The 23,712-nt window shown below is 40.5% G+C and overlaps 1 protein-coding gene across 38 annotated transcripts in view; it reads left to right on the top strand.

Annotated features, from left to right (window-relative positions):
* Positions 1–23,712, top strand: part of MACF1 (microtubule actin crosslinking factor 1) — a 335,178-nt gene that overhangs the window by 203,466 nt on the left and 108,000 nt on the right. For 32 of the 38 annotated variants that reach the window (XM_032432513.1, XM_032432494.1, XM_032432505.1 and 29 more), the window contains 11 exons: positions 469–576; positions 798–896; positions 2,694–2,846; positions 3,155–3,243; positions 6,947–7,082; positions 10,596–16,022; positions 16,562–16,711; positions 18,381–18,596; positions 18,681–18,830; positions 20,770–21,003; positions 23,261–23,410. In XM_032432513.1, coding sequence (XP_032288404.1) covers positions 469–576; positions 798–896; positions 2,694–2,846; positions 3,155–3,243; positions 6,947–7,082; positions 10,596–16,022; positions 16,562–16,711; positions 18,381–18,596; positions 18,681–18,830; positions 20,770–21,003; positions 23,261–23,410 — 6,912 coding nt within the window. The other 6 variants (XM_032432605.1, XM_032432614.1, XM_032432597.1 and 3 more) reach the window with 2 other exon arrangements.

The raw sequence follows: 23,712 nt of genomic DNA, 5'->3' as shown, positions 1-23,712 counted from the left end.
AGACTCAAGACTCAGCATACTGCAAACTGCAGACTCAAGACTCAGCAAACTATGACCCACAGGCTTAACTGAGCCCACATACCTGTTTTTCCATGGCCCATGAGAAATGGCTTAAAAAAAAAAAAAAGTCAAAAGAAGAAGAACACTTCATGACACATGAAAATTCTATGAACTTCAACTTTCAGTGTCCATACATGACGTTGTATCATAACACAGTCTTACCCTTTCATTTACTGATTATCTCCAGCTTCTTTCACTTACAAAGGTAGAGTTGAGCAGCTATGACAGATCGTATAGCCTGATAGTTTCCATCTAGCCCTTTAAGGAAAAAGTTTGCTAACCACTGGTTTAAATGAACCCCAAAATGCTTTCCAGCAATGAAATACTATGATTCTGTTGCGTGAGTTATCTGAGTTACGGGAGCTGTAAAGCCCTATGTAAATGTAGTGAACTTTCTTCCTCCCCCAGGACTATGAATTGCAACTGATGACGTACAAGGCCTTTGTGGAATCACAGCAGAAATCCCCTGGCAAGCGCCGTCGGATGCTTTCCTCCTCAGATGCCATCACGCAAGAGGTGAAAGGGCGGGGAAAGGTCACGCCACTCTCTTCCCTTAAGGAAAGATTTGTTTGTCGGGGCCCTGACAGTTTGATTTAGGGCTCACCTTTCTGTGGAGCATGTGATTTCATGAAAACTTCCTCTTATTTTCAACTATTTAAATATACTTTTCTGGCAGATAATTTATCTAAATTGTTTTTTTGTTATTGTTTTTTGTTTGTTTGTTTTTTGAACCATAGTTCATGGACTTAAGAACTCGCTACACAGCGCTGGTGACCTTAACCACCCAGCATGTAAAATATATCAGTGATGCACTCCGGCGATTGGAGGAGGAGGAGGTGAGGACAGCTGGGTCCTAAATTATTTTGAAAATAGAATTAAAAATCCCGGGTCTCATCTGTCAAAATTTAAAGCGCGCACACAGCCACTTCTCCTTAGTCACGGTAGTTGTGTTCTGTGACGCTGCTCTGCACGCTGCGCTAGGGAATGCTGGGCTCTTGCACTTGGGGGGAAATACAGGGCTAGGTTCCTGTAAGCCTCTGGTCACACATTTCTGTCAACAAATAACACATAATCTTTTTATATTTAATATATTCTGTTGATTCAGGCCAAGAGCACTCTAACTCACACCTGAATGAAGTTAATTTGACATAGATTTTCTCTGTAAGGCACGTCACAGCCTTCTTATGCTTAGGAACATAAGACAGCACTTCAAAACTATGGTTAGGTCCATTTTAAACAGTGAAATCGCCAACAAAAATTGTGAAAAACATGGCACTAAATAGACTGTGAAAAGGACACTTGCTGGGGGGGGATGGGTTGGCCTGGTGATGGGTATTAAGGAGGGCATGTTCTGCATGGAGCACTGAGTGTTACACGTAAACAATGAATCATGGAACACTACATCAAAAACTAATGATATAATGTATGGTGATTAACATAACATAATAATAATAAAAAAAGGGACACTTGTTAAGAGCTGTATAAGAGCTGAAACAAGAAGGTAGAATGTCCCCTTGTTCTCCCTCAGCTGGGAACATCGGGCATATCTGGGAATGACTGCGAAAATGCCACCAGTATTGATTTGGGGCTTATAAATAAATTCTGGTGAGCAGACAAATTCACAAAAATGGAATTCATGAATGGGGATTAATTCTATTATGTCCAACAATCCCACCTTCAAGTATCTTCATTATAGAAATATTGTAAGTGTGAAGAAAGGAAACATGAGCAAAGATCCTTAATAAAACATAATTTATTAAAGAGAAATATTGAAAACATACAAATTCCATACAATGGAATGCTATGAAACTGTTAAAAACAATGAAATAGGTTTATTATATATTGTGTTCTTATAATAAAATAAGCTAGAGAAAAGATGTTAAGAATACCATGAGGAAGAAAAAATGCATTGACAGTGCTATACTGTATTTATTGAAAAAACTCATGTGTGAGTGGAGCTGAGCAGTTCAAACCCCACTGTTCAAAGATTAGCGGTACACCAAATTTCTGGGGAAATAAGATTAAAGGGACATACATTACGCATTTCAGATTATTTGAATTTGTTGTAATGAGTATATAATCTTTTTGTAATTCTAAAAAACTTCTGTCTTTTCAAAAAAGTTTCTGCAAGTTCACCTACTTTTATAAAAGAAATGCTGTTGGAAACATTAACTCACACCAATTTTTGTCTATGTGAATTAGCAAAAAACTTTATGTCAACAGCTACCTCACTTAGTCAGTCTCTGTAGATTTCACTCTCTTTACCTGTACATCTAAGAATCATGAAAATACGATGGTATACATAAAGGGTTTTTAAAAATCAGTAAATAAAAAAATAAATAAAAATCAGTAAATAATTATTGAACACCCTTCATATATTAAAAAAAGTTTTTTTTTTTTTTTTTTTTTTTTTAGAAAGGTGCTAACCTAGATCTGATGAATTTAGCTACTAGTATCATACAGTTAGGTACCTGTGAACAATGCTCTAAACTGGGTAAATTATATTTATCTTGGGGTTATTTTAGCTTCCTATTGATTTAGATAACTTTCATGTCTTTATTTTAGGAAATCAGAAGTCAAGCCAGTTTAATAAGGCATTGACCAAGACACTGATTTTCTAATTCCTATTCTAGAAAGTTGTAGAAGAGGAAAAACAGGAGCATGTGGAGAAAGTTAAAGAACTTTTGGGCTGGGTATCTACCCTGGCAAGGAACACACAAAGCAAAGCTACCTCATCCCAGACCAAAGAATCAACAGACATTGAAAAAGCTATTTTAGATCAGCAGGTAAGTAGAAGGTCCATCCGTCTCTTGTTGGGTAGAATAATATGTAATAACGCATTAGGTGGGAATAAAACAGATCACTCCAGGAATGATTATCTCAACAAATGTTAACTCCCAGGACTTAAAGAAACTTAAGAAGTCATCTTATTTGTACTTCTGCCTTCTTAATCAATCAACTTTCTATAGTTCATTAGTAATAATAATCTGACCTAAGCTAAGTTTTTCCCTAGGATTTTTAACACGTTATTTCAAATAATTTTGATTCTTTAATTTCTTGGGTTCTGAAGCTATACTCTGTTTCTATCACATAGGTTCTGGCAGAGGAGCTGACAACCAAGAGGGAACAAGTCTCTGAGGCCATTAAAACTTCGCAGATCTTCTTGGCCAAGCATGGTCATAAGTGAGTATTAAATGAGAGTTTATCGCACATCTAGGGGACTGAATCTACCTGACTAAAACTTAGGGTCATGGTGAGAGTTCAGGGCTGCAAGAGCCAGATTATGAAGAGCCTTGTAGTTCATGCCGAAGAGTTTGCATTTTACCTTGTCAGCTATGGGGAAGGGTCTTATTCGTGATTGGATTTTGTTGATGAAGGTTTCTAGAACAGTTTTACGGATAATAGATTTTCATGGGGCCAGAGTGGAGGCCTGAGAGACCAATAAAGAGGCTGTTGTGATGATACAGGTGAGAAATGATAAGGGTGGAGAAGGGCAAAGGTTCAAAAGATACTAAGGATGATGAACTTACAGTGTTTGGTGACAAATGAAAATAGTGAGCTATAAACTCCAGGTTTCTGGCTTAGGCCCCTGAGTGTATGGTGATGTCACTAACCAAGATAGGGAATATAAAAGCAGGTACGAATTGAGGGAGAAGGCGGCAGCTTTGGTTTTAGACATTATGAATGTGAAGAACCTAGAGGACATCAGAGTGGAAATACTTAGAATGTATTAAGAAGTACCTAATACATTAATTTATGCCTTACATAGTTTCCCTAAAGTTGTCCAATGGGTAACTGTGTATGTAAATTTAGAATTAATGAGAGAAGTCTAAAGTGATATAGATCTGAGTCATCAGCATAGTAAAAACCATAAGTGGATTAGCTTCCAAGGGTTCAGGGACTCCTCTGTGCTCCTCAGCCTGTAAAGGAAGCCTTACACAAGTAGAGGGAAAACTATGAGCGATACCTTAGAACCCAAGAGAGAACAGAATTCTAAAAAGAAGAAAGTAGTCAGAAGTCAAGCAAGATTGAGACTGAGAAGTTTCTATTAAATTTGGCAAATTGGAAGTTTTTGGTGACTGGTGAAAATTAGGTTATGATGTCAGATTGAGTATGATGGGGAGTGGGGAGCACATGAGGTGAGGAAGGCAGTGATAGCAAAATTAGATTACTCTTTCAAGAAGCCTGGCCATAGGAAAGGACAGAAATAATACAGTAAATAATTAAAGTAGAGTATATGATCAAGAAAGGTTTGTTTTGGGGCGCCTGGGTAGCTCAGTCAGTTAATTGTTTTGACTCTTGATCTCAGCTCAGGTCTTGATCTTAGGGTCATGAGTTCAAGCCCCTCATTGGGCTCTGTGCTGGGTGTGGAATCCTCTTAAATTAAAAAAAAAAAAAGAAGAAGACTTGTTTTCTTAAAAGATCAGAGGGACTTAGCTGTGTTTATGGACTGAATCTCAAGGACCAAAAGGAAAAAGAGATAAACTGAAGTAATAGAGAGGTCCTGGAGGATGCAGGAAAGGATAAAATTCATGAATGAGTGGAAAGTACAACCATAGACCAGAGCCAAGACAACTTTTCCTCTAAGGTTTGAGGAAAAGGAGATTAGGAAAGGTGTGGACGGAGGTAAATATGCCAGGAGTGAAGCCAGAAGGTGAGAGAATTCATGCCCATTGGTCTGCATTTCCTCTTTGAAATAGGCAGAGATGTTGTCTGCTGTGAGTTAGGGGAGCTGAGGGCAAGGGAATTAGAATTGATTAGAGCCTCTAAGAGAGTTGTCAGGAAGCTCTGAGGTCTAGTAGAAGCTGGGAACCAGTAAGATCTCCTCCACAGGGGACCCCCCTCCCGACACACATACACACACACACACACGATATACGTCACCTGCAGGCGGGAGCAGAGAAATCCTGTGGTTCGATTGATATGGAGCAAGAGTTTCATCAGATTAGCAAGGACAGAGTTGAAGGACAATAGGAGGGACCTGACTAAGATGATGGATTGTGGAGTCTGAAGTCCAAAGAGAGGATCCTAGGGAGGATTGATAGATTAAGAAAAAATGGGGGAGTTAGGAAGGCTTGGGAAAGCTCAGTAAGCTGATGGGTAGTTATAATATGAATCACAGGATTCATTCTCAAGAACAATATAGAATGAGATAAGAAAGTTGTAAAATTCACCAGATTCAAGATCATGGTTACCTCTAGGGAGAAAAGTAAAAAAGAACGGGGTTGGTTACAAATGTACATTGAACTTTGAATATATCTGTAATGTCTTATTTCTATGGAAAGGTTCTAAAGTTGGGGCACTTGGCCAAAGATACAAAGGTAGTGATCTGAAGGGGCACCTGCACCCCAGTGTTTAGAGCAGCAATGTCCACAATAGCCAAACTATGGAAAGAGCCCAAATGTCCATCAACAGATGAATGGATAAAGAAGATGTGGTATATATATATACAATGGAATATTATGCAGCCATCAAAAATTTGAAATCTTGCCATTTGCAGTGACATGGATGGAACTAGAGGGTATCATGCTAAGTGAAATAAGTCAGAGAAAGACAATTATCATATGATCTCACTGATATGTGGAATTTAAGAAACAAGGCAGAGGATCATAGGGGAAGAGAGGAAAAAATGAAACAAGATGAAACCAGAGAGGGAGACAAACCATAAGAGACTCTTAATCTTAGGAAACAAACTGAGGGCAACTGGATAGGAGGGGGGTGGGGGGATGGGGTAACTGGGTGATGGACATTGGGGAGGGTATGTGTTGTAATGAGCGCTGTGTATTATATAAGACAGATGAATCACAGACCTGTATCCCTGAAACAAATAATATGTTATATGTTAGTAAAAAATAAATAATTAAATAAAAAATAAATAAAGTTGGGGCACTTGGGTGGATCAGTCAGTTGAGGGTCCAACTCTTGGTTTCGGCTCAGGTCCTAATCTCAGGGTCGTGAAATAGAGCCCTACATCGGGCTCCATGCTTAGCAGGGAGTCTGCTTGAGATTCTTGCTCTGCTTCTCCCTCTGTCCCTCCTCCCCGCTCTCTCTCTCAAAAAATCTTTAAAAAAAAGAAAAGCATCTAGGGGTGCTTGGGTGGCTCAATTGGTTAGGCGTCTGCCTTCGGCTCAGGTCATGATCCCGGGGTACTGGGATTGAGCCTCACATCAGACTCCTTACTTCTTGTGAAGCCTACTTCTCCCTTTCCCTCTGCCCCTCCCTCCCCCCACTCATGCTCTGTCTCTCTGTCTCACTCTCTCTCTGTCTCAAATAAATAAAATTAAAAAAAAAAAGAAAAAAGGATCTAAAGTAAATCTGGTACAGTATCAAAATTTGGTAAAGCTGGATAGTTGGGTAGTGAGTAAATGAGAGTTCATTTATTTTTCTCTTTTGTCTGTTTAAAATATTTTATTTTGAAAAGAGAAGCAGTATAAGAGTAAGGAAACACAACTGGAAAGATAGGGTTATAATCAGAAGTTACTATGAGACAGTAGATTCTTGAAGTTTAAAAGTTCAGAGGTAGAATAATTTTAGATGATGGCAGGATCAGAGTTTGCTGTGTGTGGGTGCAGTTCAAGTGGAGTAGAGGCCGTTTGGATCAGAGCTGTTTGCATTGAGAAGGTTGCAGGACTAGAGCATAGGCTGTTAGACAGTTGGTGACATGAACATTGACATCACCAAGAACCATGACTTGATTTGAGATAGACAGGAATATCAGCCAGAAGCCAAAGTGTTCAGTGAATATGGAAGAGTGACCAGATGATCCATAGTTAACAGTGACAAAGAAGAATACCATCCAAGATGGAGAAGTCATGATTTTGAAGCAATAGAGGACAGTTGGGAGAAAGGTTTTTCTCTAAAAGAGCTTCAATGTTCCATCTTCCAGGCTCTCAGAAAAAGAGAAGGAACAAATATCTAAGCAGATGAATGCCCTGAATAAGGCTTACCATGACCTTTGTGATGGTTCAGCAAACCAGCTTCAGCAACTTCAGAGCCAGTTGGCCCAGCAGACAGAACAAAAGGTACTTTTAGTTTCTTTCTCCAAATGGGAAGAGTACCTTTCAAATGGTATGAAAGCAGCTTTGCTGTTTGAGAATCATGTTCACTAGCTTTCCATGACCAATGTGACTTAATTTTTAACCTCACCATAGCAGCCATTTGTCTTGTGTTTCTTTACTGGGGTTCCATGATGTATTGGTCAGTCAAGAATACTAGAAGGCCCTCATGGCCAACCCTGTAGACCCTGGTTCACCATTTCTGTTGCCTGGCATTTTGTGGTAGACCACAATTGAGGAGAACATAAATCCTGTATTATATCTGATCACAGGGCAGCAAGAGTACTCCTTCATGGCATTGTCACTCAAAAGTTGATAGCCAAAAGTTCTGAATATTGGGAAGAAGAAGCCGTGTCCTCTTCCCCCATACTTTTTTTCATATCTACTAAATAATGAGAAATGTTCATTTCCAAGCCAACTGGTGGATTAGCTGTACTGACTGAGACGCTGGTTCCCCTTACCAATAGTCATCCCATCATGTGACATCTTTACCAATTCCCACTCATGTTCACTTCCTGGACCATATGAAAATTGTCAAGTTCCTCCTGGTTGTCCTCAGTTCTTCCTGGATACCTGTGTGTATATGTAAACTTACCATATTATATACATGTGTCTTTGGGATATATATGTGTGTTTGCCTGCTTATTTCCTATGTTGTGAAGCAATGGCCAACATATGTGGGGCAGGTCAAAATTTAAGGTCATGTGGCTATCAAATTTGGTCTAGATGATGCTCAAAATGATATTCAGACAAAACATGCTTTGACTCGGTCCTTGGATATGAAATTGATGCATCAGGAGCTAGAGTTGTAAAGACCACAAGACAGAACCAACTATGATTTATTTGAGAGTAGATTTCCAAAAAGAATGTGCTGGTTTAGCATTCTCTATGTAAGGTAGCCCACTTTTAATGGCTTATTGCTTCACCATAAAGGGAGTATGTGAAAAGTTTTAACAATTGCTTGCTGAGAACACCCAGTTCTCATTTTGAAAGGTTAAAAAGGGGGAGAGAAAAAAGAAAGCCAAGCTGCCAAGCACCACTACATTGAGCATGATGTGTCCCCTGTTACTGTTCGTGTGTTTCATGTGAAGTATTGTTCTGATTAACTGACATCCTTGCTTACAAGTTTCACTAACCCTTTGGAGTTTAAGCACAAATGCACAAAAGGGAAAAGAGGACGACCTGTTTGGGGTTCTTTTTTGCAAAAAAACAAACAGTCGCATGCTGGACGCTAACCCCAAGCTTACACTGTGTGTGCGATGCGGCTGAGCTGCTCCGTAAGGCTCTCTCTCTATCTGCCCAAGGCGTGCTGCGACTCTGGTAAGTAGAAGCCTTTTATGTTTCTCTTCCTACTCTCCCTCTGCCTTGCTCTGCTTGTTTAGGTCAGAATGCCCATGTTTGGTGGGACTGAACTGGATTTCTCTGGATTATTTCCCAGCTCAGTGCTTCCTGCCTGTCCTTCAATTAAGAGACTACTGGAAGGAACAGCATGTAGTCTTTTCTCTTTGTCTAGCAACTGGCCAGACTCCAGGTCTTTCTTCAATATCAGCATCTTTGAGACTCAAGGAATCTCAGAGAAGAAATTAGAAGTTTTCAAAAGAATCTTTTCCTCTGTCATCTTGTCTGCTTCTGAACCATCTTGACATAGATTTTGTAAAAAGGATTATTCATATATCTCAGAGTCCTATGCCAGTGTGATTTTCCCTTCAGTCTCTGTAGAACAGATACCTGGTAGATTCGCATAACATATTTGCTTTATACAAGTTGAACTACTTTCTAGGTCAGAACACAGGAGGGGGATAGGGAACAACACGTAATATTTTAAGTAGTGTGGAGAATTCTGTTACTCCATTATTTGAACAAATACAGTCAGATAGGGATGTGAACCAATGTGTTCCCACATTTGCCCTCCATTCTTTGTCTCTTAAAGCGTGCAACTAATTGAATTTGAAATCCTTGATGTATGTCTTTAAAATCTAGGGGCAAGCAGCTTAAGGATTTTAAATATTTCCTTACTATTTCCCAATTTATTCATTAATTCAGCAAATGTTTATTGAACCGCTAGAACTGTTCCTAGACACTGAATGGGTAAAGTACCTGCTCTTACAGAGCTGACTCTCACTGAGACAGAATGAAATGCATTATTTAGGAGGCAGGGAAGTGATTGGCAGTTGCTACAACAACACGCTCCATGGATAAGTTCAAGAGTTAAGTTCAAGAGTTAAATAAGGATCAGAAAGTAATACTGACCGAAGAGGGACAGACAAAATGATCTATAGGAAATAATGAACGTCAACAAAAAGAGGTAGAAACTTGAGAGTAATGAAAGTGTTTTAAGTGGCAAGACACTTGAATGAGTTAATTTCTGAATACCATCATTCTGTGATAAAAGGCTTCAAAATAGGAATTCTCCTAGGAGCTGTTTTTAGGTCTTTATGCAAGGGTAACTTTGGCAATGTATAAGATTTGCCTTATTTCCTGGACTTAGGACCTAACTCTTGTGTATGATGCAACTCTACTGACCCATCCTTCATGTTCTTCTGGATCTGATGGGGGAGGCAGTATAATAAGATTTAGAGTCAGTCCTTGATTTGATTCTGGAACTCACTTATTTTGTGACCTTGGATGAGTTATAACCTCGCTGTGCCTCATTTTCTCATCTGCAAACTGAAGATTAAAATAATTGCTTTCGTAGATTGTTGTGAGGATTAAATATCAGCGCTCAGTACATGTATTAAGTGCCTCACAAGTGATAGCTGTAAGCTGGTGCTTGTACTCTCCGTTATAGCCTGGACCAGAAGAAAAGTGGCTAGTGGTCCCGGAGGCAAAGGTCCCCAGTCTGTTCCTTCCTTAACTTGCTACTTCCAGTTCCCGGGACTGATTTAACTCAGGGCCATTGCCCTGGGAGGCGCTAACAGTGGCCACTGACCATGACTGCCCCAACTGTAAAACAGCTGCTTGAGTACTACACACTGGGCTGTTTCTGGAGATGCATACCTGTTGTGTGGCTACTGGCCTACTTGAATCTTTCTTCTAATCCTGTGAACTGTTCCTGCTGAACTTACTAGCACGGAAGTACTCTTTTAAGAGTCTTCTGCATGGGTTGCTACATTGAGAAGTTGCTATATAGAGTTGACTTCTCACTTCTGGGGAATGGTATATTTCTAGAAGAACCTTTGTGGTGATTTAGTCTTAGAAATAGTTGACCTTTCGCTTTCACTGCTTGCTACTTTGTAGAGCTTGTCACTAAGATATGCTTAATGCTACCATCCGTCTTCTGGCCATGTTCAACATTCTGTAGTTTAGACAAATTCTTTCTTAGTATTAATGCTGCCAGGCTTTAGAGTGTTTCTTACACATTGGGGCTCATCCCAGGCTGGGTTTTTCTTGTGGTCAGAATTTGATATACTATAGTTCTTTGAATGAATCATTTCAATAGCTGGGCTTCTCTGATTCAGTTTTCTTTTTCATTTTTTTTAGGGTTGCAGAGCAGTTGCTGGGGTGATTGACCTAGGCACAGTGGAGATATTTCCCATCTTCAAAGCCATGCAAAAGGGCCTCATTGACCAAGACACAGGCCTTGTGCTCCTGGAATCCCAGGTTATCATGTCTGGCCTCATTGCCCCTGAGACCAGTGAAAAGCTCACTCTGGAGGAAGGTCTAGCCAGAAACCTCATTAATCCCCAGATGTACCAGCAGTTCCAAGAGCTACAGGATGCCCTGTCCTTAATAAGCAGACTTCCTGAGAGCAAAGGCCTTCTTTCTGTGGTGGAAGCAATTGAAAAGAAAATAATCAGTGAGAGAGTTGGACTGAAAGTCTTAGAAGTTCACCTGGCAACTGGAGGTTTCAGTCTCCCCCCTAATAAAAGCTGCGTCAACCTAGAGGAGGCTTTTCACCAAGGCCTCATTTCTGCAAGGCTTCACTCACTGTTAGAGTCTTACCTGAAATCATCCAAGAATTTGATAGACCCCAACACAGCTGAGAAAGTCAGTTTGCTGGATCTGATGCAGAGATGTATTGTCCACCAGGACTCAGGGTTGAAACTGCTGCCTGTCAAGCAGCTGGCAGGGGGAATGGTGAGCTTGAAGTCAGGCCGGAAGGTTAGCATTTTCCGTGCAGTTCAGGAAGGCCTAATAGACAGACAGGTCACTGTCCGGCTGCTGGAAGCTCAGCTTTTTGCTGGTGGCATAGTGGATCCAAGAACAGGACATAGGCTTACTGTGGAAGAGGCTGTAAGACATAATTTAATTGACCAAGATATGGCCTGTGCTATTCTCATAAGGCAGCTTCAGACAGGAGGCATCACAGACACCGTCACTGGACACAGGCTGACAATAGATGAAGCAGTGAACAATGGTCTAGTAGCTCCTAAGATTGCCCTTGTGATTCTGGAGTCTCTTTGGTCATTCATGGGCTTGCTGTGGCCTGAATCTGGAGAAATCCTCCCAATCACAGATGCCCTGGAACAAGGTATTGTGTCTACTGAACTAGCTCATAAAATCCTTAGTGGCCGACAGCATATTAAAGCTCTGTTTCTACCAGCAAGCACAGAGGTTTGGTCCTGGAAAAAAGCAGTAGAAGATGGTATGTTGGATAAAGATCTTGTCAATAACTTAAAATCAATTTGCATACCTGATGTGATGCCCCACATGCAATTGGCAGATTCTTCAGAACGATGCAAATTGAACATTAATCCTGGCGCAGTCGGTCTGCCATGGAGCCAGAGCCAAACTGAGGGCATAGTAAGCCCTAGCGAGAAGCTGTTGTTTCAGCTGATGACTCACAGCTATATCAATGTGCGGGATGGACAGAGGCTGCTCCTTTTAGACAACGAGCTGATGGACACACTGACAGCAAGAGGTGAATATCAAGCAAGCCCTCCAGAAGTGTTTGAAGTTGGGCATCAGAGACTAGAAACTCCTGAGGAATTACAAGAATCAGTGAATGTCAAAACCACAGAAACTTTCTGTGATGGGCTGAATGTAAGGCCATGTGAGTTCCAGCTTTCTTTTCAGAATGAAGAATATCCTAATCGGGCAGATTGCATTGAAGCAAAAGGCAAAAGGACCACTGTAGAAATTGAAGCTTCCACTATGGAGAACCCTGAGAGAGACCTGTGTGTGGGGGAACAAAAAGTGAGAGATCCAAATGTTGATACTTTGATGGTCCCAGATACAGGCAAATCAGAGTTAAAAGGGCAATTGCTAGGCACCAAAAAGGAAGAACTAACAGGAATGTCCACCAGAGAAAATGTTAGCAGGGGGTTTCTCCTTACGGTACCCACTGAGGAAGCTGAAGATGTGACCTTGGTGGCAAGCAAAGATCCTTTTCCTGTCGAGACACTGAGGGAAGAATGGCAGACTCCTGGAAAGACTTCTTTTCTGTGTCAGACAGCACGAGCAAACACACCTGAAACTGGAAGGCCACTCATAAAACCCCAAAGCAAAAGGTCACAGTTTCAGGTAAAGAATACTCTAGATTCAGAATCAGAACTAAAGTCTGAAAATGACATGAATATTCATACTCTAGACAAAAAGAAAAGCTTAAATAAAACATTTTCAGATAGGGATGACCATAAACAAAATCTAGAAGGACACGACACTGTAGGCGGTAGTGTGATGACTTTAGAAAAGACAGATGTGGAAGACAGTGGTCATGAAACCTCCCTGTCATACAGTCATCCTTCCGAATTGCTCCAAGAAGCTACCTTAAATACGTTATCTGCACAATTACTAGATGGTGGTATCATTCACGAGCAAACAGGTCAGAAGCTCTTACTAAATGAAGCAATAGCCCGAGGTATTGTGCCCAGTCACACTGCTGTGAAACTTATGGGAAAACTGAACATGTTTCGGGGCTTCTTTGACTCTCAGACCTGCGAGTCTTTGACCACTGAAGAGGTCATTGATGAAGGTCTGATGGATGAGAAATTATTACATAATGTCCTCATGGCAGACAAAGCCATAAGTGGCGTCTTGGACCCCCGTACCCACACACTCTGCTCTGTGAAGGAAGCAGTTACAGTTGGACTTCTTGACACACAAACAGCCTCCAGAATTTTAGAGGGGCAGGTGGTGACTGGTGGAATTGTTGACCTGAAACGAGGCAAAAAGGTTTCGGTAACTCTGGCCTCAAATCTTGGCTTGGTAGACAGTGCTGACCAGACAGAACTTATAAATCTGGAGAAAGCCTCCAAAGGCAGAGATGCTGAGAAAACAGTTAGGGAGAGATTTATTAGCTTACAAATGGAAACAACTGGAATTATGGACCCTGATAGCAGAGCTCCTTTAACAATCATGCAGTCCATTGACAGAGGACTTCTGGAGAGAGAGGAGGCTGTTCGGTTGTTGACTAAGCAGGTGGTAGATGGAGGTATCATTCACCATATATCTGGAATGAGACTTTCTGTTGATAATGCCTTTGAACATGGCATCATTGATGAAGATTTAGCCAAGCAACTCAAAAAGGTTGAGAACTTAAGCCTCTGTCAGTTTTTTCACGCTGAAACCAAGGACACTGTTTCCCTTCCTGAAGCCATAAAATTAGGTCTTGTTACCCCAGACTTGAAAAGAGAAATCCAAGAAATTCAGGCTTTGACTGGAAGCTTTGTGGATCTCATTTCTGGCCAGAGATTGACCTTGGCAGAAGCTGAAAAAGAAGGACTGTTAACTACTAATAAAGCAATATTGTCTTCAGGAATGATGCATGGGATTATAGATCCTGAAAGTTACAGAATTGTTCCTTATTCAGAATTAGTAAAGAAATGTAAGATTGATATTGAATCTGGACAGAGATATCTAGAAGTAATTCCCTTCTCAGACATTAAAGATGAAACAAGTGGCAAAGTGCTTACATTATCCCAAGCAGCTCAGCTTAGAAAAGTGGACTTTATATCTACACTGAAGGTTCTGGAAGCTCAGGCAAATACCGGGGGAATCATAGATACTGCCACGGGGAAAAGACTGACATTGGCATCAGCTTTGGAACAGAAATTAGTAGATGAAAACATGGTAAGAATTATTGCAACTCATCAGGTATTAAATGGAGGAATTGTTGACATATTTAATGATCAGAGAGTGACTCTAAAGGAAGCTGTTGAGAAAGGATTTATCAGCCCTGAACTGGCAACTATGATCCAGGTAGATACTTTAGAGTCCTGCGATCACGGGGCTCAGATTGAAAAGCAAGATGGGATTGAAGTATGTGAAATAGAGAAGGAATTTCTAAGAAAGGAAATGTTAGTTGCTTGCAATCGGACAGCTGGAATGAGTTATGGTAAAGGAGCAAGTGAGAAATTATTTGAGATTGGAAGTCAGTCTGCACAAGGAAAGGTTAAAACAAGAGTTTCTGACGGGGGGCAGGCCAAAAAGAGCAGGGAAATTTCATTAAAAGAATTGGAATACAAGGATCAAGATAAGAGGAGAACTTCTCCAGATGCTGAAGAATCTGTCAGTATCATCATTCCTGGTGATCATAAAGATACATCGTTGGGCCAAGGTTCAGTGATACTCTCTCACCCAGAAAGTCATGATTTTAAACTCAAAGAGGTGACTAGGGATGACTTGGAAAAAAACACAAACGAAGAGCAGGAAAACATAGAGGCACAAATGGAAATTACTTCTCATATGAAACAGTCTATATCAGGTCCAGATCCTAAAGAAATAAGAGAAAGCCAAGGAAGAATTATTTCAGAAGTGCAAGAATCAGATTATGAAACTTCAGGCAAATTGCTGAGTGAGCAGGTTATGCAGAAACCAATGAATACCAGGGAGAAAACGAAGAGGGAGAAGAGGGAGGAGATTATAGAAGAAAGTGTCAAAACACGCAAACCAGTTCTTTCTGAAGAAAAGTTGAATCAAGAAACCACCATTGGAGCTGACCAGGGATCCAATGTAGAGAGTCCACCTGTGGAAATAAGCATAAATGAAAAGGGAGAAGAAGCTGGTAAAGAACTGGGATTTATTTGTAAAGCTGAAAACTCTTCCCCGGTGATACCCAGAGGAATTTCTGTAAATCAGGATGTTTTAACATTCTTCAAACCTAATCAGGTCCATGAAGGAGAAGTAAAAAATTTAAGCCTCTCAACTTTAAAACCAGAAGAAAATTTATCTCAAATTACTGGTGGGGCCCAGAGTGAACCATTCTCTTCTACAGCCCCAGGACCTGAAGGATTATACTACCAGGAATCAGTTGGAAAGGCCCAAGTTGCAGGCAGATCCCAAATTTCTGAATCAAACAAACCTTTCCAAGGAACCATCAGACCGGAGACCAACTCTTGTCAAGATTCCTCTCTTACTTTTAAGACCAAAGAAACCAAAGATCTGATTTGCTCATCTAATGAATATAAAGAAAGATCATACCAGGAAATACCTTTTGACTCAACAAGAATTCTTAGATTAGAAGAAACTACAGTTTCTACAGTAGACCCAAAAGAAGTCAGTTATCTGGAATTCTCAGACAGAAAGGACTTTCATCATCAGGACAGCAGAAGTGATAGTGAAATTTGTGGAATTCTCACATCTAAAATAACAACTCAGGAAATGACTGGAGAGACATCTCTAGAAATGTCAAACCCTATAGTTACAGATGTAGAAGCAGCATCTTCTAAAGGCATGGTGACACAGGATGTTCCCAGAGTCTTAGCGTCCCTTCTTCCGGAGAAACTGTTCAAAGATGGGTCTCAAAAAGAGAGGGCAGAACAACAGGATGCCACCATTAGTCCCCCTATTCCAGAGACCAGTGAAGAAAAGCCAATGCCACTCATATACCCTACAATGAAGACGGATGAGAAGACACCACAGGAAAAGCTCAGAGAAAGTCCTGGTGGTGAACAGATTCCCTTCATGACTACAGCTGGGGGAAGGGGAAATGAAGGTGTAAACCCAGAGCCCTCCAGAACAACTAAAGTAAGTTTCCCCGTGGTGTGTCTGTATGTATATTTTAGATGTAACTAGTTTAAAACTCCTGACTGGATACTGAATTTACGTATGTACAATTGTGTGCATACATACAGTTTCAGGGGACTAGATGATTCTCTAAGGTATAATTTAGTTTACCATCATCTGTTTGTTACACAGTTAGGAAATTAGGCAGAATGTCTTTCTGAAATTTGCACGGGTTTTAAGTTAGAAACTAACACTGGAGCTAATATGAAATACCGGGGTGATGGTACCTATAGTTGGAATAGCTTTTAGAAGTTTTGCTAAAATGATGCTTATGGATTGGTAATTATGAGCCTCTCTTACCTGAGGAAGTTAATAAAATCTCTTTTTTTGTCTATTGATTTGAGGCAACATAAGCACATGCCATGTTTTAGTTCATCTATGTGAACTAGCTCACCCTATGTGTAGTAAAAATTTGTTTGTCTCAGTGAGACAGCCTGCTTTTAAAAGCAGACTTAAAGGTGAATGTTCGATCTGAGTGAGTTTTCTTTTTGGCTCCACAGAATGTATTTAACCGACAACTCTGTCTAGAACATGATGAGAAGCTGGTATCCTATCTCTCTCTATTACGTGACATTGAAATGAGGACCAAACAGATTCAACCTCTGGACCTAAACCTGGCAGAGCTACAGGACCTGCTGTGTCAGGCCAAGGTAGGTTCCCAGAGACTTCCTGCAGGCCCACCAGCTTGGAGGGAATAGAGAGTATTCAAGAAGAAAAACACGTTCAGGGGCGCCTGGGTGGCTTAGTTAGTTAAGCAATCTTACTCTTGATCTCAGTTCAGATCTTGAACTCAGGGTTGTGAGTTCAAGCCCCGTATTGGGCTCCATGCTGGGCATGGAGCCTACTGAAAAAAAGAAAAAAAGAAAAAATACATATTTATTTATTTAAAAAAATAAAGGAAAAGAAAACACCACCATTTAAAGGACCCCCCAAAAAAATAGATTAAAAAATTGGAGATCTCTGAAGAACATCAGGAAACACTGGTCTCACAAAAGACAAAGCAGAAGAGACTCAAGGGAGGAGTTGTAGCAGGAGTAAATACAGTAGGGAGACTGAGTGAGGACTAAAAGGGGCATTTAGTGCCCAGAGTCATTGGTAACCTTAATAAGAATAGTTTCAGTGGAGCTGTAGGATATCAACGAGGTTCCAGTGAGAACAAATGGGAGGTTGGAAGGTGGGAGCAATTAATGTAAATCATTCTTTCCAGAAGCTTGGTTGTGCAGGTGAGGAGAGAGGTGTAGGACACTAGCTGGAGGAGATGCACTGAAAAAAGAATGTTTTGATTGGATTTGGGGGCCGACTAGGAGGAACCAATAGAAAAGGAGAACTTGAAGTTAGGAGAGAGAAGAAATGATAATGGATGACATGAGTTCCTGAGCACATAAAATTAGACAGCTTGAGAAGGAGGAAGAGGAGCGCTTTCCCTCAACCGAGGTTAAGACTTGTCACAGAATTGGAGTCACAATGAGGACAGACTGTAGAGGTTAAGCAGTTCTCTCAATATCCGGAGTATGGCCTTAGGAGGGCAGCTGAAGGGCAGGTGAAGATGATGTCCAAAACTGCCAACTTTCCCACACCTTATCTCTGGCTCCTTTGCTGAGGATCAGAATATTATAGACGCTGAGTTAGGAAGGCTGGGTTGGGATATTTTTCTATCTTTTCCTTTTGCCTCATTGGATTTTGGAGTGGAAGAGTTTTTTTTTTTTTTTTTAAGATTTTATTTATTTGAGAGCACGTGCATGAGCAGGGGGAGGCAGAGGGAGAGGAAGAAGCAGACTCCCCAGTGAGCGTGGAGCCTGACGCAGGCTCAATCCCGGGACCCTGAGATCATGACCTGAGCCGAAGTCAGACGTTTAACCGACTGAGCCACCCAGGAGCCCAGGAAGTGTCGTTCTTTTGTTTGACTTATTTTGTGTCACATTATATAAGGCATAATGACACTCTCAAAGAGATAGCAAGTTGTATTGGATAGTGCACTACACTGAGTCAGGAAACCTAAATCCAAGTCCTGGCTCCATTGCTGAGGTGGGTGACTTTAGACAAAAATAAAATAGAATGGAATAGAATAGAATAGAACAACATTTTCAAATGCTGAGGCATTGCTTCTGTAAATCTGGTATAATAATAATATCTCTTCTGCCTACCTCGAGAATTAGTGATTGTGAGAACCAAACAAACAAATGAACATACATAAAAACATTTCATAAGCTGTAAAGTAGGTGTTGGCATGAGGTGACAGAAAACTGTGTTCACAGCTGATTCCTAAATAGCAAGAGTTCTAGTCTCGATTTTGGAGGTAACTCCACTTTATCCCCCCAGGTATTAGACAGGGAGCTAAAGGATCTGTCCACCTTGGTGAATCAGGAATTAGAATGTGTGAATCAGATTATCATCAGCCAGCCTCAAGAAGTCCCTGCTCAACTGTTGAAGGCTCTAGAGAAAGATGCCAAGAATCTTCAAAAGTCCCTCAGCTCTGTGAGTGATACCTGGAGTTCCAGATTCCTCCACCTCCAGAGTGCTGTGGAAGTAAAAAAGGTTGCTTCTTTTTATTCACAAAGGCTCACAAAGTCTGGGCAGGCTTGAAGATTTCCATCATCTAATTTGCCATTTGTTTCTTAGACTAGAGTGTTAAGTCAGCACGAACAGCTAGAAGGCAGACTTCAAGATCTGAGAGACTGGGTTGGCAGTACCAATCTTCTTCTGAACAGCAAGGAATATAGTGAGGAAACAAACACTGACAGCCTGAAACACTGCCTCCAGCGATATGAGGTAGGCTCTCCACCCATTCTCAAGTCCGTTTTCGTTGTCCTCGGAGTTACATCAATTTTATTTTCCTGAAAGGCAAACCAGAACCTGTACTTCTCTTTCTTGGGAAAACTGATTTTCCATTTTAGAAATAAAGTCTGCTCTGTTTAGTTTTTTAGGTTATCATACCCTTAGAGCTTCGGTGATTATGGTTATTTCTCCTTTCAGCTATTCTCTGAGAAAGAGTCTACAGAATGGTCTATTATTATCAACTTCATCTTGTCTTTATAACTGAGCATCTAGTATCCGTCCTTTGTTTCTAATTTTACACACACCGATTTCAGGGGACTTGTTGATCCATGATTGAGAGCATGGTTTGGCAAACTTTTTCTGTAAAGGCCCAGATAGTAAATATTTTAGGCCTTGCAGGTCATACACAAATGGACCATTTCTGTAGCAGCCATTCACCTTTGCTGTTGAAACATGAAAGCAGCTGTAGACAGTACATAAATGAATGTTCATGGATGTATTACAATAAAACTTTATTTACAGAAATAGGTGGCAGGCAGATTTGATTGCCAACCGCTGATCTAGAGAGATGCTTTTCTTCTTAAGCTTTAAATTAATTGATTCTTTTTATAAGTTAGTGAGAGAAAAGTAAACCCTGAGATACTCATGAGCTGAGGTGTTTCTTCGCTGCCAACATTGTTCTTTGTTTTGGTTACACTTAATATAATATCAGATACTACTCACACTGGTTTACCCACCCTCTGCTATAGATAGCACACTCCTTACATTCTTTCTAAAGTCAGAGCAGAACTAAAGATGCCCTCTCCTTCTGTTCTCTCCTTTTCCCCCGGTCTTAAGAGAAGCAGACATAATTTGTCCATGGTCAGACTTCTTGGATGCAACCCATCCCTTTTTGTCTTGCAAGAGTTGACCTGCCATCTTCATTCATGCCTTTTCCTCCAAATCTATCATTAGGCGAGTGAGTTGCAGACTTGAGAGTATTAAATAAAAGCAAGAGTGAATAAAATTCCTGTGACATAGTATATGATATAAAAACGCAGAGCATCTTATGCATGGTTTCCTCCCTAGTTATAACTTAAATGAATGCCTTAATGGGAAGACAGCCACAGTCTAAGTCTTGTTTTCCTAATGACAGTTTCCCAAATCCATTCATCACAGATGAAGAAAGACACTTAGCTTGATGATAAATATGCAAGAAGCCCTTTCTCTCTGCTCTGCAGGATTGCTGACTACCCTCAGTTTCAGAGCAGTAGGGATCTAGATTATCTTAATTGTTTTTATTGCATCCAGTGTTAAATAGCTGATGACCACTAAATGTTTGTGGAAAAATTGCATGCTTTTAATTGTCTTAAAGCAGATAAATTCTAGTGTTAGGTAGGTATATATATGTAACTGTTATATAAGAAAGTCTGACTGTAATCTTTTACACCCTTAAAATGTGTAAGCAACATTATTTACTCTAAAAATCATGTATTAGTGAACTGCAAATAAATTGAGTACTTCCCCACTTCTGGCCTTCCAGTAACTCACTGCTGGACAAATACAAATAGATATTTGATCTAAGACTATACAATTAGGCCGATCTATCTCAGACCAGAAATTCATGATATATTTTCCAAACGTTAAAAAAAAAAGTTTTTATAGATACCCTGGGATTAGCAGTAGTATAATTCTATTAACATAAATCATTAAAAATTTACTGCATTTGGAGATCAAGGTCCAGTAAAGAAAACCTAATTGTAATATATGAGGAGTTTAGAGAGACCAGAAGTGAGATTTCCTGTGCTGGTTTGGCCCTAGAAATGATCAGTATCAATGATAAAAATACAGCAAATTAACCCCCCTTTATTTATGTTGACTCTTTGATTAAAACCAACAGCTTCTGCTTTGATAGAGAATCAAAAGTTTTATTTTTTTTCATTTCCTTACTTAGGATTTGAAGCAGCCCATGGCTGAAAGGAAATCTCAGCTGGATGCTCTTGCTTTTGATATTCAGTTCTTTATCTCGGAGCATGCGCAGGACCTATCCCCTCAGCAGAACCGGCAGATGCTGAGGCTTCTGAATGAACTGCAGAGGTCCTTCCAGGACCTTGTGGAGCAGACCGCAGCTCAGATGGATGCCTTGCAGGGCCATTTTCAACAAATGGAGCAGGCAGCCCAGGTCAAGGTCAGACTGAACCAGCGGCTGGGCTCACTTTGTCTTTTGGGGTATCCTCTCTATCCTTGAGATTTCTGGCCAGACTCCATCTGTCATGATTCCTGGAGCCTGCGTTGACCAGTTTTTGAAATTTCATGTCCTCTAGACCAGTTTGGTTCTGGTCTAGGAGGCAGCTATTCTGGCTGTATTTCTTGCCATGTTTTTGGTTTTATGTGTGTGTGTGAGAGAATGTGTGTGTTTACGTGTGTATGTATGTGCTAGTATTTTCCTTTTAGTAAGACTCAACCCTCACTGTGTCTCATCGTGTCTGACTTCCAAACAAAAGTTACATCCCTCGCCCTTATTTCTCCTCCTCTCTTCCTCAGCATTCTTTTGTGGGCCATTAGGAACAGTTAGGTACTCTGAGCTCTTGAGAAGAATGGTTCTGAAATGACTTTTATTCTGAAGCTTTTCACATGATTAACAGTAATATTCTTTGACCGCCTTCAAACAGCCGACAACGAAATTTTTATTAGAATCGTATTAATTTTTTTTAGCACTTTTTAAATCATGATTAGTTTCTAGCACCTTTCTTCACACTGTGATGCCAAGTGCTCATTCAATTATGGGAAACAGGGTGTAGAACCGGGTGTTAACATTTTGAAAAGAAACCATCCTACCCCACCGTCTGTCACAACCCTCTTCTTGCAAAACTCAACATAATTGCATTGATGGTAACATCGTAACCTAAGAATACCAAGAATGGTGCTTAGGCATTTTTGCTGTTGGAATAGTAAGTTTGAGTTCAACAAGATGATATTAGAATGTCATTATCACCAGCAATCTGTCTCAGGGTCACCTTTATTAAATATTGTGCAAAGTTGAATGGAGCTTTTGAGTTAGGCTCAGTGGAAATTAAGTTAGTCAATTCCGTATGTCCCCCCATTACTGCTTGTTGTTCCACCTGTATTGAAATTGAAACAAAATACTGATTCAACCCTTTAGGTTACTTTCCAAACCTGAAAATTTGCAATATCCTCACTTGGGAATGTATATAGCATGGTGTAGTCTGTGGATAATTAATGAAATAGCATTGGTCTGAGCCACTTTAAGACACAGCCCGGATCCAGGGTAGGCCCCTGAGCTGCAGCAGGTGGTAGAACTGCATGTGAACATTCTCTCCGAGCACATAATTAATTCCACAATGTTTATTAACCTTGTTATTGTCAGAAATGCTCTGCTTCTCTCTATATTTGCCCTGAATGCATGTGTATGTCTGTGTGTTAACTTGTTTGCTTTGCTTTTTTCAGATTCAGTCTGCACCCATCCTAACCCATGAAGATCCCGTTTTACAGCTGAAGAGCTCTTAGGAGTTCTCTTCCAGAGCCCTTCTATTTGTCCTAAAGAGGGGGAGAGAGGGCCAGTGTGGGCACCTGTTTGTAAGTGCAGGTGACTAAAACACCATCAGAAGGTAGAAACTGGTGGACAATGATTCTAGAAGGATGGTCAGGAGAACACATCATGCTCAATGGCTCAATTAGGTGCTTCAGTGTCATGCAGCCGAGATGAGATTTGGAGAAAGGATCAGGCACAGAAACATATTCCCTCCCTCCCTGTGGGCCTGGCTTTTGTCTTTGATATCACTTGTAGACACCTGAAGGACTGAGCCAGTTGCTATTCTTGGACAGTTTCCTTCTCAAAATAGCGAAGCCCCTAATGCCTGGCATGGAATCATTCCATTTAATGGGATCTGCATTTGTGAGACGTTTGATTTATAAAGTCAGCTCAATTATTAAGAAGCTCGATTAGCTTATGAATTATCCAGATTCTTGATTTTTTTTTTCCCTTCCTAATCCAGTCCTTCTAATTTTCTGTATTTTAACTTAGTATGTAGCATATCTTCTAGTTCTGGTGGAGGAATTGATCATAACCACTAATTTATTATTATCACCATTATCATTTATGGATTTGAAGCATCTGGGCTCTCTGTTCTCCATTTCCAGGGCTAATAACAGCAGTCTGGCAATGGAACTCCCAACCAAAACCTGGGAGCATTTTCACCTGAAATTATCCCTGAATATAATCCAAACTATTGACCCAGATCAACAGACTGTCCAAATGCGGGGAGCTTTCTGAATATGACTTCTGTGCTTTTTCCTGTTCTAGTCTCTCACCAACTCTTCCATCCTTAAGATATAACCTTTCTGTTTTACATTTCAGGGAGTTCTCTTGTATTTGTAAGATGAGAATTTTTAATCATCTCTTGGCCCCTTTGCATTTCAATTAGACCCTGCAGAAACAACAAAATACCTGTCACCAGAAACTGGAGGATCTTTGCAACTGGCTAGGACAGGCAGAAAGCGCATTGGCAGGTCACCAAGGTAGAGCCAACCAGCAGGATCTCTCTGCTTTGCAGAAGAACCAGAGTGACTTGAAGGTCAGTATGAGTTAATTCACTTTTCTCATTCCTTCAGCATATCTTTATAAAGGCTTTCTATGTGCCAGGCACAGTGCTTCATGCTGGCAACATAACAGTAAACATCCCTGTTCTCATGAAGCGTAGAGTCTAGTGGTCAGGAGAACACATCAAGAATCTTTAATTCTTATGCTTTGTATGTTTAACAGTCAGACCCAATCGTGTCTAGGATGTTAGAAAATATTGAAGAAGTGTCACTTAAACTGAAAGTGAAGAGCATGTAGGGGTTAACACATGAAGGGGCAGAGGGAGGAGGAGAATAT

Source organism: Phoca vitulina, unplaced genomic scaffold (genome assembly GCF_004348235.1).
Source record: "Phoca vitulina isolate PV1807 unplaced genomic scaffold, GSC_HSeal_1.0 scaffold2, whole genome shotgun sequence".
Taxonomy (NCBI): Eukaryota; Metazoa; Chordata; class Mammalia; order Carnivora; family Phocidae; genus Phoca; species Phoca vitulina.
This window is presented reverse-complemented; position numbering and strand designations above follow the sequence as displayed.